Source organism: Vulpes lagopus, chromosome 3 (genome assembly GCF_018345385.1).
Source record: "Vulpes lagopus strain Blue_001 chromosome 3, ASM1834538v1, whole genome shotgun sequence".
NCBI classification, from domain to species: Eukaryota; Metazoa; Chordata; class Mammalia; order Carnivora; family Canidae; genus Vulpes; species Vulpes lagopus.
Genome location: NC_054826.1, coordinates 28,783,235 through 28,800,156, shown reverse-complemented (window position 1 = coordinate 28,800,156; position 16,922 = coordinate 28,783,235). Strand labels below are relative to the sequence as shown.

Below are 16,922 nucleotides of genomic sequence, written 5' to 3'. Positions count from 1 at the left end.
CCCTCTCATCCCCCGACTTCCTTCCCCGGAGCAAATCTCTGTTACCAAGTTTTGCTTATACTTGCAGAGATGGTTGCGAATACTCACAAGTTCACCCACACATAGGCGCATATACGGCCCTGGCATGTTGTCTACACGTAGGAGCACACCGCTCACACTTCTACACCTGACTTCATTTCCCTAATCACACATCTCGGATACAGCAGCCTAGCATTACAGGGAGGGCTGCTTCGTTCTTTTAATGGCTGGAGAGGGTCCCACTGGGTGGATGTGCCACCAGTCCTGCATGAACATAGGGCTGAGCGTTTTGAAGGTTTGCAATCCCTTGCTAGTATCAACAATGCTGCCCGGCCCATCCTGGTACTTGTGGCGTTTTTGCGTGGGGGTGTCTCTGTCACATGAAGGCCTAGAAAAGTGGGTGTTGGCGCCTTGCCTTGGAGAGGCAGGCCGTGCCAAGTGAAGACCGATTCAGGAGGAACTTAAGCTCCCCTAAAGCTCAAGCAAAAGGAGATAATTCCCTGCACTTGCTGAAAGTGTGGGCAGGGAGCTGAAGCTACTGGATCTGGACATTAAAGAAAAGTGACATTGGACATGGAGAAGCAGTCACTTGGCTGACGTGCCCGATGGCTGAGGTCCTCAGCACCTGTAAGACTGGGTGGTGTACTCCTGCCCCCTGCTCTTCTTCCCAGTCCCAGTGGGCCAGAACTGCCTGAGTCTCCATCCTTCCTGTTTTGAAAGGGCATGAGTGAGCAATTTGACCCTGGTTTTTATGGGGAGGTGAGAAAGGAGATACTTCTAGGGTGTTTGATGATGGTGCTGGGAGTTTCCTTGCTGCCAGCCCATCACCAACCCATCTTTGTCTTGGGCAGTAGAGATCCTCGACCTCCACCCGAGACCACCTGAACAACACCCCCTTGGCACTATTCTTTACCAGACCACCTGCCCCCTGCAGCCTCTGCCCTAGACCCTGTCCTGTACTCTGTGCATCCTCCCAAGGATCCCCAAGGCAGGCAGACAGGTGGGACTTCTTGCCCTACTTTGCACATGAGTAAATCTGGGGTCTCAAGAGCAGTCTCCCAAGGGGGTGCATCCCCTCACTCAGTATTGCCTCATGGAACTTCCTGCTTCCAACAGGTAATGTGCAAGGAAGGCAAAGTCTGAGGTCTCCCATACCAATGGGACTGCAGAGGTGGCAGGTTGACTAAGAAAATGTCAGGAGACATGGAGGGTGGGCTGGCCCTCTGCCCCTTTCATGCTGTTGACCCCAAACCAACATTACGGTGTTGGTAAATGTTTTGGAAACTCTACTGATGCTTACTCTGAGCAGAAGTACCGAGTGAAGGGCTGAAAGTAGGGATAGATCTATGTCACTAATCTGTGTGTCACACCCATGGATGGAATCCAGCATAGCTCTGGAGCCCATAGGATCTGGATTTGAATCCTGGGTTTACCATAGTTTACTAATGAATTTACTATTTATTTGCTGTCTTCCTGTGTCTAAATGTCCAAGCTGCTCAGGATGTGAAAGAATCAGAAAGAATGAGAGGTACTTTGTTTCTCAATTCAGGAGGATTTGAAATCCTGGAGGCTAGGGGAGGTCCCCTCACTCCACTCGAGTTAAGGAGGATTAAGTTCCAAGTCCTGGTCCAGGGGAACTCAACATTTTTCATCATAAACCTCTAGAAGTAAACAATAGTTTTTAAAAATAAATAAATTTTAAAATTGATTTTAAAGATTTATTTATTTATTTTAGAGAGAGAGAGAAAGAGAGAATGAGCAAGGGAGCATATGTGGGGAGGGGCAGAGAGCAAGAGGGAGAGAGAATCCCAAGCAGACTCCTGGCTGAGCTGGAGCCTGATGTGGGGCTCCATCTCATGACCTTAGCCAAAATCAAGAGCTGGATGCTTAACTGATAGAGCTACCCAGGTGCCCCTTAAGATTTAAAAATAAATCTTTAGGGATCCCTGGGTGGCGCAGCGGTTTGGCGCCTGCCTTTGGCCCAGGGCGCGATCCTGGAGACCGGGGATCGAATCCCACATCAGGCTCCCGGTGCATGGAGCCTGCTTCTCCCTCCGCCTGTGTCTCTGCCTCTCTCTCTCTCTCTGTGACTATCATAAATAAATAAATAATTAAAAAAAAAATAAAAAAAAATAAATCTTTATAAATTCTATAAAGTACCATTTTGCTAATATATCATAATTTCTTAAAAAAATAAAAAATAGAAATGAGAGAATTTAGAAGTAAAAAGAGAAGAGCCTAATATTTTTCCTGGGCTTTGAATGACCCCCCCACCCCCACTTTGGAAACCACAAACCTAAGCTTCAAGAAAGCACAGACCTGGGTTGTCCAAGGGACTTAGAGGGGAGGTGTGTGTACGTACATGAGCATATGTGGTAACTCAGGAACTGAGGCAGTGAGATGTTTGGGACAAGGTGAGGGTTTGAGGAGTTTCCTTGAGTCCGGGGCGAGGTGGGGCGCGGCGTTGGGCTGAGCTTGCAATGCAGGCCTGAGTGAGGAGGGAAATGTGGCTTTATGGTAGGTGGGCTGGACCTTACATGTCTTGGCCTGGAGAGCAGCTTGGTAAGATTGTTCTATCCTGACTTGGGCTGCATTAGTGGTGGGGAGCACTTGCAGCCTCATAACATTTCCTTTCCTAATCCCCTGAGTCTCCTTAGATAGCCTCCTTGCTTCCTTAGACGGTGAGCTTAACCATAGGGACTTAATTACCTATTACATTATATTATTAGTTGTATATAACACGAGGGACTTCTATATTCCTTCTATCTTTTCTACTTTCTATCTGTGTTAAGGGAATATGATATATGCATATAACAGTATTTTACAGAAGTTATAAAGATTTTAAAAAATAGCTTGCTTAAAATAAAGTTATTTATTTATGTAAGCAAGGAGCTGGAGCCAGCCCCCGGCCCATATCTCCGGAAGGGGAAGAGGGTGTGCTAAGGATAACCTGCCCCTTTGCAGGGATTCAGTTTGACAGAGCACCAAATAGTAATGTGATCCTTGTTTCACCTGCTTGCCCTCGAGCTAATTCATCGTCATTGTCCCTGTGTGAAAAGGTTATGGTACTGGTCATTGGAGATCATTTCCAACTGGGAGCAACCTGGCTGGGGTTTTTAGGGAAAATTAATGCCCTCCAGGCGTTGGCTTAAATTGACCTTGTCTATCATCTCTCCCCTTTGCCGCTGAGTCCTGTCCCTGCCTCCCTGCCTCCACCCTGCCTATGTCTCCCCTGCTGACACTCCTCAGGACTGACGCTGATCCAAGCCTTCGTAAACCATTCAGGACTGTTAAACAAATCCTATAATTAGAAGCCAGGTTTCCTAAACGAAGTGAAAAATGTAATGTTACCCTTTGTTTGTTCACTGGATGCTCAACGCATGTCCCATGACCCAGAGGAGCTGTGACTTTGGGTTTTCAAGAAGCCTTAATAAGGTAATGTTTATAAAGTTCTTAACTTTACAACTCCGCTGGAGTATAACTCCATGAAATGAGGACAAGCCGTAATTCCAAGGAGATTCCACCCCCACCCACCGCCCCCATCCCAACGGTGAAGAATGTTGTCCCTTTGTCCTCTTCTGCGGTGTGTGGAAAGCCCCAAGACTGGGATTAAGGGGAGTGGGCTCAGGCCTCATCTCTGACACTGAGTTGCTGTGTCACATTGTATCAGTCTCTTTCCCTCTCTGGTCTTGGGTGTCCCCATCTGTAAAAGAGAAGAGCTGATGATACTTGCTCATTCTACACGTCTCTTCTAACTTGGATATTCTATAGTTTGATTTCTGAATCTTTCCACCAAGGGGTTTTATCTCAAGCAAGGATTCTTCTCCAAATTTGACCTCTCTTCTCTGGACTTTCCAAAAGATCTTGGTCATGAACCTTGAACAGAATACATCTAGTTTGGGGTTGGCAAGACACGTAGATATACCTTTTCTGCCTCAGCTTTGAGCCCTCAATCAAGCTCCTCCTTCATGAAATACAATGCATGACTAAAAAATGTGAAAATGACCTGTGGAAGGAAAAAATAATTCCTTAACTCTTCCAAGGAATTCCAACTGGCCAAGATGGGGAACAATGGAAAGAGCGGGGCTTGTGCTGTCCAGAGATGGTAGCCACCAGTAAGTTAACAATATTATGTTAACATCATAACAGCTGACATTTATGGAGTTCTTTCTATGAACCAGGCTCCACAATGAGAGCTTAAATCCATCCTCTCAATTAACCTCACAGAAAATCTGTGAGGTTGCTCCTTTCTCATTATCTTCATTTTACGGATAAGAAACTGACACTTAAAGAGAGGAAAGAATTTGGTGGAAGGAAATAAGTGGTTGGAGCAGAGACTCCAGAACCCATTCTTCAACCTCTACAAACCCACAACCTCCAAACCTCTGATCCTGCTGTGATACTTGTAGAAGTGTCCCATCACTCTGGGTCTCTGAGCAATTCTGATGAGCAGAGCACACCCAGGACTTGTAACGGAGGTGAGTGAGACATGTTTGCTGGAGTGAGCCTCTGGGGGTTGTTTGTTACCGCAGCACAATGTGACCCATTCTGACTGACACTGCTTGTCATAGGGCAGAAGGAGCAGCTTTGTTCTGTATGTTCTCAAAGAGCAAATTTGTCATCAGCGGATGGAAGGAGCAGGGAGGTAGACATTTAAATCAAACAGAGCCTGATAAGAGACTTGGGATCATTTACTATCCTTGAGAAGCCAGCAAAATGACTATAAGGTCCTGCTGATCCTAAGATTCGAAGAAACAGCCTAAAACATGTGAAGATTTGTAGGTAATTCTAAAAAGATTGTGTCAGAGCTAGGCCTGTGGTTGAGATAATGGGATAGAATGCAAGGGAATCCCAATAATCCTAATATGGAAGACAAAAAATTGTGGACATAGCTATGTAATCACCAGACCCAAAACAATCCCAGTTTTTCCAAGAGCGCACTATTGGGAGAGAGAGAGATTGGGGTCAGCCCGACCCTCGAATTCTCCCCAGAGCTGACTCAGAAAACATGTCCACCTGGCACCAAGCCCTCTTGCCAAACAAATTTCCTTTCAACGTAGGCTGCTTCACAGAGCACAGCCTGGACATGTCAAAGAGAATTTGGGTGGACTTTGGTGCTCTGTGTATGCTGCCTACACACCTGGGTGTAGACACCTGGGTGCCCACCTCTCACCACTGCCTGGTTCCAAAGCTCATTCCCTAAACTGTGGCAAAGGTTAGGGTGGGGTGGTGGGTCAAAAGTGGCCTTAGGGACTGAGGTTTTCATCCTAAGCTCTGCCCCTTTTTTCATTGTGCTTCCATTCCCTGGCCTCAATTTCCTCTTCTGTAAAAATCTTTATATTCACATGGGGTTGATAAAGGGAGTAAATAAAGTCAGGGACTTACAGCACTTACAGCGGTACACACAGAAGCTATCACCTTTACCACCAGCATCTGCCTGGGCCCTAAGGCTGTACCACTTCTGTCTTCCAGGGCCACAAACCTTGAAATTGTCTTCTTTAAAAAAAATTTTTTTTGGTATATTTATTTATTTATTTTTTATTTATTTATGATAGTCACAGAGAGAGAGAGAGAGAGAGAGAGAGAGGCAGGCAGAGACATAGGCAGAGGGAGAAGCAGGCTCCATGCACCGGGAGCCCGATGTGGGATTCGATCCCGGGTCTCCAGGATCGCACCCTGGGCCGAAGGCAGGCGCCAAACCGCTGCGCCACCCAGGGATCCCCTGTATATTTTTTTAATTGGAGTTCGACTTGCCAACATATAGTATAATACCCAGTGCTCATCCCATCAAGCGCCCCTCTCAGTGCTAGTCACCCAGTCACCCCCATACCCCCGCCCACCTCCCCTTCCACTACCCCTTGTTTGTTTCCCAGAGTTAGGAGTCTCTCATGTTTAAAAATATTTTTTTAAAAGTTTATTTATTTTTCTAATAATCTCTACACCCGGGATCCCTGGGTGGCGCAGCGGTTTGGCGCCTGCCTTTGGCCCAGGGCGCGATCCGGGATCGAATCCCACATCAGGCTCCCGGTGCATGGAGCCTGCTTCTTCCTCTGCCTGTGACTCTGCCCCTCTCTCTCTCTCTCTGTGACTATCATAAATAAATAAAAATTAAAAAAAAAATCTCTACACCCAACATGGGGCTTGAACTCATGACCCCAAGATCAAGGGTCACATGCTCTGACTGAGCCAGCCAGGTGCCCCTTGGACCTGTCTTCTAACATTAGAACAATCATGGAGGCTTCTTTCCTGGGAACGGACTTTGGATGTGGTCGGATTCCCCACCAGCTGTTTCTTCCTCTTTCCTCACCAATATAGTATTTATGAGAACCAACCTTTCAATAGCAATTTGGCAAGATGTCACATTCTGAAGACATTGTACCTGCTTCCACATGCCCTGAATGCTGAGGTCATGGGCTCCAGTCATGCTCACGGATGCAAGAGGTATAGGAGATGGTGAGGAAGGATGCCCAGCCACAGTGCCGAAGCCTGGTCCTCAAATACCAATATTGTCATATTCACCATCCTTTTCAAGAACGTGAGCTCGGGAACTGTTTTAGCTGTTCACTGCTCTACGCCCAGGCCTGAGCACAGTACCTGGCACACTATGTATTTGTCAAGAAGTGAGTGGACCCTCCTCAAGAACTCTCAAGGCTCTTCACTGCCTATATCTTAAAATCACAGCTCATAGAAACATGCAGAGCATCCTGGGCAAGATATTTAAACCACCACCTGGGGCAGCTTCTCATTATCCTCAGCTGATGGGTTCATGCCACAGAGCTGGGAGGTTCAGACCTCCTTCTGCAGGGAGCCTGGGTTGGGACTCACCGTAGCCCTGAGAGCCTGTATGTTTCTGAGGCTGGTGTCTATATCGGGAAGCAGGGCGGGGACAGAGGCCTAGGCTACAGCTGTCAAGGCTCCTTGCTAAGGGCAGTGGGAGCTGTCTCACCACCTGTCCCCCCAAGTGGTGGGTATTGGGTAGCTCTCAGGGTTCCTCCTGCACTCCAGCAAGTCTGGCCCTGGTCATAGCTGTCCCTGGGTTCCCAAGTCGGGCACTGAGAAGCAGATGTGAGAATAAGCCATGTTCACGGTCTGCAAGAGGCTCCCACCCCATGACTCCAAGGCTCGCACTTGCAAGACCCCATCCGAGAATTCGCACTCACCCAGACACCAAAACAAACACAATGAAAACATTGCTATTTGAGCCGGTAACAGAAGCCAATATGTAAGGCAGACTCTGAGCAGTACCATGGCTTTCAGCTGTGTTTGGGGAGCGGGCCTTTGAACCCAAGCTATGAAGGAATTCCCCTCTCCACCCTGCCTCCCCTTGAGGACTCCTCTCCTGTAAACAGCTGGGAGACACCAACCTCTTTATTCCCACCCCCACCCCCACCCCAGCCCAGGCTTCTTCCTCCACAGGATCTGGGCTCTGGGGGTCTACAGAGAACATTTCTCATGTGGTCCCCTTTTCCTGCTTCTGCTGGAGGATGGAGCCTCCTATCCAAAATAGATGCGGACCCACCCAGCAGGGGGAGGGGCCAACAGCTTTCAGGGAAAAGCCAGGACTCTGGATCTTGTAAGTCCAGACGTCCTATAAACTCTGACGGAAGGATAAACATCCCCCGGGACCAAGGGGAGGATATGCCGGTGGGCTGGGGGCCCGGCGCCTCTGTCTGCCCCAGGGACAGGCTGTTTAATCCATGTCCCTCATGAGCCTCTTTGGGCTCCTTCCTGTTCCAGGTCTGGACAAATGGAGGCAGGCAGGACAGCCCCACCTGTGGACCCAAGCCTTCAGTGAGCCCAGCCCTTTCCTCTTTTTTTATTTTTTCTAAACAGGCTCCATGCCCCTGTGTGGGGCTTGAACTCATGACTGTGAGATCAAGAGTTGCATGGTCTACTGACTGAGCCAACCAGGCACCCCACTTTCTTTTTCGTGAATCTCCCAGATACCACTCCCAACTGGTCTTCGGCCCTCTACTAAACCAACCTGGCGGATGGGGAGCTCACTTTTTCCAGGGATATGACTGGGACTCTGGCAGTTAAAAAGCTCTAGAAGAGAGCTGACCAGAATTGTTCTCTTTGGCCTGACTGAGCAAGAGCAAAGAACAATGTGTAAAACAAAATAATCACAGAGCCATTCACTGAGCACCACGCCATGCCAGGCACTTGACATGCGTTATCTTGTTAGATCCGCCTCCTTTCCAGGAGGATACGCACAGGCTCAGAGAGGTTAGGTCACTTGCCCAAGGTAACCCAGCAGTTGTGTACAGGGGCTGGGGTTCAGGTCACTCTGGTTCAAAGTCCATGCTTTAAATATTGGTCTATACGCAATCAAAGAGCAAAAATAGCATATACACGCAGGAGAATACTGTCCACCCAACTTGGGTGCACACGAACCCAACCAAATGATGATAAAAACAGCAGAATTGGCCAAATATGAAGTATTAGTTGTATGCCAGGAAAATCATAAATTTTTTTGAGAAATCCATTTAAACATCTCTAGGAGGATACTGAGGCTCACTGAGGTTAGGAGAAGTGGACACGGGCACATAAGAGGGATTGGGTAAGTGTCCGACCACCATTTCTGAAGTTGGCCATCTCCCACTACGCCGTATCACATCATAGGCAGGAACTTCAGCATAATGAAAGAGAACACTCTTATAATTATTCTTTTCAACGACTAAGGCTTTAAAAACTAGGATGTGCGCCCTCAGAGAGAAATCTCCCTACTGTGAAGGTGTTCAGCTAAGGTGCTTTAAAAGGGGATCCTATGCTGGTGGGGACTGCACAAGACATCCCTTGGCTCTGAGAGCCTATGGGTAGTGAGCACTAACCAGAGACTAGGTACAGGGTGGAGTCGATCTGTAATTCAGAAACACAAGCTTGGTGTTTTCAAGGCTGGCTGCTAGGCAGAAGGGAGGCCTTAGCCACCCAGTCCCAGAACACAAGTCCACCTCTTAGAGTCCTACCCTGACTCCCATTCCCTTGACTGCCCCCCATGGGGGAGGAGGCATTGGCACCTGGCCTGGGCAGAGGATCATGTGGATGTGGCGGTCCCTCTGCACATCTCAGGGGCCGCAGTTTGCCCAGGCCTTTCCCTTTTTTGAGAACTGGGAGCTTGCTGGCTGGGTCTGTTCCCACCAACAGTGTTCCCGTCCAGGGAGCTTAAAATAGTGCCTCTTGGCTGGGGCTCTGGAGTGAGCAGTGAGGCAGGCATTTGTGCAAATATGGGCCTGGGAGAAAGACTCCTACCCAGGAGGGTGGCGGGCGGGGTGGGCAGCATGGCAGGAGAGCCAAGACCTCCTGTGGAGGATGCGCCCTCCTGGCCACAGCCCCCTCCATCTCGCAGCAGAGGCGCCTGTTAGTCTCCTGCCTCCCCAGACCTTACTGGGCCACTCGGGCAAGTCTTTACACTGAATCCCACAGGTCCTCCTGGCTCTAGGGTGGACCCGTTGGAAACGGGGCTGCTGCGTTCTTCAGCAGGTTCTATCCTTGTTCCCGCTATACCATGCCCTTCCCACCTAAGAACATTCCAGAAGCAACCTTGAAGGCCCAAATCACTACCTGTTTTAACAAGAACAGTGATAACAACAGCAGCTACCTTTAATTAAGCATTTGCTTTTGTCGGGCACTCTGCTAACTGCTTTAACATGCATGATCTCATTTGATCTTCATAACGTTCTAGCCAGGCCAAGTTCTAATCTCTACTGTGCAGAAGAACCTGAGGCTCAGAGAAGTCAAGTGACTGTCCCGAGGTCACACAGCTGTGAACTGGTAGAGGCAGGATTAAAACTCAGATCTGTGGATCTCTAGAGTCTGAACTCTTACCCCTGGGCTCTCCCCCACCCCCTCTACAGGTCCCTGTGGCTCGGGCCTCCCATTTTCCATTCCAGCATTAACACTCCATATTGCATACAGCTGGCTTGAAGCAACGCATCAAATACCTTGTGAATGCCTACTACGTGCCAGGAACACTGCTGGGTGCCGTGCTCACGCCCTGGGAGCTCTCAGATCCTCTTGAGGACTCTGGTTTGGGCTTGGGCTCAGTGACCTCCCCAGCACTCATGGTCCAGTTCGTTTGAGGATGTCATGGGGGGGCCGAGGCAAGCACTGGCCCTCCTCCGTGACCAGCTGGACACCCCCCACCCTCTCCTGGCTGTGACCCTCCTCTCCTTCCCCTCACTGCAGGGGACAGCTTGTACACTAATCAGACAACCTTACTTTGAATCCTCTGTGACTTTGGGCTCCCTGAGCCTCAGTTTCCTCGTTCGTAGATGAGGGATAAAATTAGGACCTCACCACAGGGTGGCTGGGAAGATTTACTGAAACAATGCTCACGAAGGACTTAGCACAGTGCCTGGCAGTCAGTAAATAGACATTAAGCAGTAGCTATTATTATTACTAATTGTTATTTCCTGAAAATTCTGATGTCCAGCAGACAAACGCCTGGGGCCCAGCACATGGTGGATGCTCCAAGCGAAGGAATCATTCACACAGCAGACAGAAGCCTGCACCCCATCCTTGCCCCCACCCTCTTGGCAGCCTGTGCCATTGCTGCTCTGACATGGGAGGTGTCCCTGGAGCTGGACCCTGACAGTAGGGTTGCTCGGGAGGCCAGAGGGCAGGCACAGGACCCATGCCCTGTCACCTGGTCCCCTCAGTTTCAGCGCCAGGGCCCATTCCAGGGAAGGGGGGGATGGTTCCTTCAGGGCATGCGACACTCTTCAGGGTTGTCTGGCTTTCTGGTGGCGCCACCTGGTGGCAAGCACAGCGCCGCTTAAAGGCGGGCCCTGCCGCCGAGGGCTCTGGTGGCCCTGAGCAAGACCACCCCCTGCCTCTCCCTTCCCAGCACCCCCCCCCCCTGCCCGGGGCCTCCGTTATGAGTGCCCACCACTTCCCGTGAAAGAAGACCTAAGGACCCCAACTTTGCTGTGGGGCAGAAACACTGACGCCCACGTTCTTGGGCCTCTCTCTCAGACCTAGGTTGGTCCCACTGTAGTCGGACAAGCTTCACGCTCAGGACATCCCTGAGGGCAGATGACGCTTTGGTGGTTTTCTCGAAACCTAGGCTGGAGGAAGGGACTGCCTTCCAGGCCTGAGATGGCCCAGGAACGGGAAACCCAGGGATGGTCACTGGGACCCTCCGTGACTCCCCAAGCACCTGCCGTGGTACCCCCACAGGTGTCCCCCTCCCTACTGGGAGGAGTCTGGGGCCCCAAGTGCCAGCCTGGCCCCAAGCTGTGGGTATAAACTGCGAGGGAAGAAGAGACAGGTGTGCTCTAACTAGCCTCTCCTGACTCTGGCACTAATACTGAGGCCCACCCCCACCTGCCCCCTTCTCCTCCCGTGCTGAAGTGGAGGTGGGGTGGGGGAATGTGAAGAGAGTGGGTGAGGACTCCTGTAGCTCCCAGACCGGCTCCTTGTGAGGCGCAGATTCCCGGGCCTGCGTTGTCAGAGCGCCGAGGCCAGGGCCCCGGAGTCTACATTGACAAGCACCGAGCTGGAAGCCCAGACAGCTAAGTCCTGACTCTGGGATACAGAAGCAAGGGTGCATGTGGCCAGCAGGTAGGAGAGTGTGGTGGTTGCGGGGGGCCTGAGAAGCAGAGGACCCCCCTGGCAGCCAGGTCCCTATCTTTTCATTTCCCTTTCCGTGGATGCCGGCCGGGGTGGGGGGTGGGGTCCCCCCAGCTGCATGCTGCTCACGCCACCCGCCAGCAGCAGCAGAGGGGTAGCAAGGAGGCTGCCCCCATCCCTCACCCCCTCACACTAGCTCGGAGGACAGTGGGGTGGGGCTGGGGCGGCCTGGGATGGGAGTGGGGGCCCTTGCTGCCTGAGGAGGTATTTTCAGAGTCCCCCTCCCTCTGGAGTTTCCAGTGATAGAATAGAGTCCTGTCTAGTATTTGACCAAATATGGTGGTATCTCTCGATGAGCTCCAGCCTCAGCCAGTTTCTCAGTTATGCTGTGGAAACCTGCCCCGGACAGATTAATCTTGTGACATTCGGCAGCGCGTCGCACTCTGTGTTCTCCCCCTCGGCCTATTCCTGTAAATGGCCAGGAGTGGCCCTCAGCACGACGGTGCAGTCCTAGATGTTTGTTCCTTCACCGTGTCCCTCCCTGTCCTCTGCACGCTCTCTCCCACCCTCCTCCGCCTCCCTGGGCGGACTGGCTCCCTCAAATCAGGCTGGACTGTTCGCTCGAGCGGAGAGACCTGGACCCTCGGGACCGGCCAGTTCAGCGTGGGATTTCAGGACCCGTAGCCCCTGGGGTCACCCCAGCTCACCACATTGTGGCCGGAGCCTGTGAAGCCCGGAGCTCTCTCAGGGGGGCCGGAGGGGCAAGGAAGGAGAGTTGGCTGAGCGATGAGAACCACGCTGGCTCTCATGCTAATTAGAATAGCTAATGTTTGTAATAACAATTATGTGATTATTTCATCATAATAATTTTCGTCATAAACAGCTAAGTGTTTATTGAGCACTTACTACATGCCAGGGACTGGGCCAGCTGTTTAACATGGCTTATTTCCTTTCCTCCTTTTAACAGCCCCATGTGGTGGCCACTGTCATTACCCCCATTCTAGAGAGGTGGGAAGTGAGACTCGGAAAGATTTCGGGAAGAAATGGGCCAGGCCACTGTTGACTCCTGGGCATGACTCCCATTCTACAGAGAAGGAAACTGAGGCTGAGAAAGAGTCAAAGTGACAGCCAGCCACACAGGAGTGAAGACCCTCTACCCCGGACGGGGAGCCCTACATCGGGAAGGCCAGAACAACCAGCCACAAAGACCTCATGAACGGCGACTTGGCCCGCGTGAGAGCACAGATTCAGAAGCATGTCCACGGCAGGCCGGAACTGTGCAGAAAATATCCCAAGACAAACAGCACGGGGTGGGGGAGCGAGCCCTGCACGGGGACCAGGTCTGAATCCCAGCTCTGTCACCTCGAACCCGCTGCGTAATCCTAGACAAGCCCCCTTCCCGGCTCTGGCCTCAGTTTCCCCCCCTGTGAACTAAGTGGGTGGGACGCCGATCACCCAGGGCCACTGAACTCACCTGAGGCTGGCTGAGGCCGGAGGGCCTGGGCTGTTTCCCTGGGAGATGGGGCCTGCGTCCCGCTCCTGGCCAGCACAGCCGAGAACATTTGCTCTCCTGACCAACGGACAGCCCGTCCCTCCTCCACCCTCACCCCCTCGCCGTCCCCAAAGCAAACGAAGCTGATTGTCTTAGCCGGCCCTGTGGGTGCTGGCCGGGTGGCTAGCCGCAGGCCACAGACGGAGGTGCCACCCGCCAGAGCCCCGCCAGACACACAGGGCATTGTCCCTCAGTCAACAGCCCCCGGGCACCTCGGCCCGGCTCCTGGCCTGCCCCACGCCCCTCGCCGCCTGCCGCTGCGCCAGGCCCAGCCAGCCGGGGCCGAGGCTCCCAGCTGATGACGAGCCCCCCCAGCCACCCCCCAGCAGCCCCCTGACGAGCTATAATTGCTTCGCTCCATCCTGTTGCTGCCATTCTCTTGGCGGAGGCATCTGGGGTTCCAGGCGGGCGGCAGCTGCAGGCCAACCGCCCGGCCCGGGATGGACTGGCCGCACAACCTGGTACGTGGCGCTTCCCCACCCGCCCCACCCCCACCCATTTTAGGGCCGCAGCGTCTCGGTCCTTCTTTCCTATTGATTAATGGCCGCCTCTGTTTGCCTTGGAATCTGCAGAGGCCGAGCTCTCCCTCTGCCGTCTCCCCCAGGGCGAGACAGAAACAGAGACGGGTCTCAGAGCCGCAGCCCTGGCCGCCGGCTCAGGCCCCTGCACCGGCTCGGGCTCGGCCTCGCAGCGAGGCCCCTCCAGGCCGAAGCCATCGGGGGAGATCCTGGCAAACCCCGTTATGGGGGGTGGTGTCCAGAGAGTCCCCGGGGCCTGGGATCCAGGCTGTGTGACCTTGGGCAAGTCCTTCTGTTTCTGATCCCCAGGGAGGGGCGACTTTGGTTCTGTTCTGGGCTTCCCGGAGTCCATGTGAGAAGCGCAGAGGAGAGAGCCAATTGTTAAGGAGGCGTTTTTCTGCACCGGGATCCAGGACCGGAAAGGAAGAATTGAGCGACTTGGTGGATTTTGCGCTGCCAGGAGGGGCTTTGCTGAAACTTGCTTCCAGGGGGCAGGACTTGCTGGGTAGCCTGGAGAGTTCAGGCGTGGGCTGTGCAGGTGGTGAGGGGAGTGACTCAGGGCAGGTGGGCCCCTGGTTAGACTCAGGGACCGGCTGAAACCCCCTTGAAGAGTCCTGCCTTCTGGAGAGTCCTGGGCCCCACCCACGTTCTGGCCCTTGTCTCCTCTGCTTGCTGAGGAGCCTGGGTCCTCAGAGCCTGGGTCCTCCTGCCAGCACCCTGGGGCTTCTCCTGAGCAGGCCAGAGACTTGCCTGACACTCTCGGTTCAGTGGGGGGAGAGGGGGAGGATGGTTGGTGAGGTTGGATACGGGTGTGTAAGGCGTGGATGGGGTGGGTGGTGCGGAGGAGGGGAGCACAGGGGTCATGGCATCCAACAGGGATCCTCAGCCTTGATGCCCCTCTCCCCACCTTCATCTCACACTCCCTCCCCTGCTCGCTCTAGTTCAGCCTTGTGGTTTCCCTAGCAAAGCTCTTCACCAACTCAAACCTCCTCTCACATTGACCCCACCCCACTGTGAGGTATTTAGACTCCCCCCCCTTACCCTTCACCTCACCTTGCCGGCACCCCAGAAAGGCCTTGCAGGGCCGCTCCACTGCCACCAGACTGAGCGTGTGGCCTTGATCTCTAGCCACATGCAGCCACCTCCTCCTCAGCAACAAGCCCCAAGATATTTAGGGGCTGGTTCCTTGCCTACTATGTGTCCCCCTTCTCCCGGACTGTGAGCTACAAGAGGGCAGGCATAGTGACAGCTGTTTAGGGACCCAGGCATAGGGGATGAGACAGTGTGTGGAAACCATGGCAATGGCTGTCCACATGGAGTCTGTGCTTAGTGGCGGAGGGTATGTATAAAAGAGCCACACACACAAACTAAGTCTGTAGTCAAGCAACGAGGGCATGTGGTATTGAGAGCCCAAGAAAGTCCCCTAAGGCATCCCTGAGGGTGTGACACTGGGCTGAGACATGAGGGGTAAGTGGCATTTAGAAGGGGAGGGGAGGCAGGACTCTGCAGATGGCAGCCTGTGCAAAGACCCTGTGGCAGAAAGGAGCGTGGTGGGAAGAAGGTCTTGAGAGCAGGCCAGAGGCCGGAGCACAGGAGTGAGAGGAAGCCAGGGGTGATCTGAGGAGGCAGAGGTCAGACTGTGTAGCGGAGTCGGGGTGTTGTTACCTCCAGGGGGAACTGTTAGCTGGAGGGTGACATTATCAGATTTGCATTTCAAACAGCTGTGCTGGTCCACAATCTGGAGAACCGATAGAAGGAGCCAGGGAGGATTTGGGGAGACCAGGTAGGAGGCTTTTGAGGGAAGTGAGGATGGTTGCTCGGATAGAGAAATGGAAGGGTGGGGAGATGTTTAAGAGGTGCCAATGTAGGACTCAGCGATGACTATGGTACGTACACACACGTGTGGTACACATGTGGCAGCTGGGCGGGACCAGGCCAGGCATGGCCAGCGAGGGTGGTCCTTGGCAGAGGCTCTCTTCCCTCTCTTCTCCCTGGGCCTCCAGTCTTGGCCCAGAGGGAGACCTGGCTCTCCTACCTTTGACGTATGGCCTTCTTCCCCAGCTGTTCCTTCTCACCATCTCCATCTTCCTGGGGCTGGGCCAGCCCAGGAACCCCAAAGGCAAGAGGAAGGGGCCAGCGCGGCCTGGCACCCTGGCTCCAGGGCCCCACCAGGTGCCACTGGACCTGGTGTCCCAGGCGAAGCCATACGCCCGCATGGAGGAATACGAGAGGAACCTCAGCGAGATGGTGGCCCAGCTCAGGAACAGCTCTGAGCCGGCCAGGAGGAAGTGTGAGGTCAACCTGCAGCTGTGGCTGTCCAACAAGAGGAGCCTGTCACCCTGGGGCTACAGGTAGGCCGGGCTGGGCAGCCGTGGGCAGGATGCCTGGTGGCGGCGAGGAGGACACTGTGCTCACTGTCGCCATCACTGTCATAGACCTGGGATTCAGAGATCTGGGTGCCTGGTTTGATTCCTGGTTCTGCTTCTTACCAGCTGTGTGGCTTAGGGCAAGCTTAGCTTCTCTGAGCCTCAGATTCCTCAGTGTAAGTAGAGGTGATACTGGTTAAAACTTTGTAGTGTTTTTTTTTTTTTTTTAATTTAAATACAATTAGCCAACGTATAGTACGTCATTAGTTTCAGAGGTAGAGGTCAGTGATTCATCAGTTTCATGTAACACCCAGTGCTCGTCACATTGTGTGCCTGTCACCCAGGTAGCCATCCCCCCGCCACCCACTCCAGCAACCCTCAGTTTCTTTCCCAGAGTTAAGAGTCTCACTTCATAGGTTTTATAGGCTTGTTATTAAATGAGCTGTTGAGGCAGAGCCTAGGCATTATGGTTCACGTCCCCACTGAAGCATCTGCAAGGCTTTCACTTCCTCTGCTTTGGCGTGCCTTGTACACACCTCCTAGTTACAGTACGCACAGGTGGCAGTGAGTTGCTGTGTCCACATCCATCTCACTTTTGAATGACTGGCACATTCCCAGGGTCTGCATCAGAGTCATGTAAGAATTCTCATGTCCCACTCAATTACAGTCTCCAGGAAGAGGCCCAGAAAATGATATTTTATACATCTCCACATGATTAGGGTTCACAGCCAGGTTTGTGAGTCAAGACCTGCCATCTCTAGATGATACGGTCGGTGTCTCACCTTGGCTGTAGCTCTACTTCCTTTTTTTTTTTTTTTTTAAGATCTTATTTTATTATTTACTCATTCATGAGAGACACAGAAAGAGAGGCAGAGACACAGGCAGAGGGAGAAGCAG

General features: G+C 52.6%; 1 protein-coding gene across 2 annotated transcripts in view; it reads left to right on the top strand.

Moving 5' to 3' along the window:
- IL17B (interleukin 17B) overlaps positions 1-16,922 on the top strand; it is a 40,738-nt gene that overhangs the window by 17,866 nt on the left and 5,950 nt on the right. Inside the window, exons 1-3 of one of the 2 annotated variants that reach the window (XM_041747874.1) lie at positions 11,317-11,580; positions 12,557-13,602; positions 15,721-16,010. In XM_041747874.1, coding sequence (XP_041603808.1) covers positions 13,582-13,602; positions 15,721-16,010 — 311 coding nt within the window. In that variant the 5' untranslated portion in view covers positions 11,317-11,580; positions 12,557-13,581. Of the gene's footprint in view, positions 1-11,316; positions 11,581-12,556; positions 13,603-15,720; positions 16,011-16,922 lie in introns of those variants that run through there. The other variant, XM_041747875.1, reaches the window with a different exon arrangement.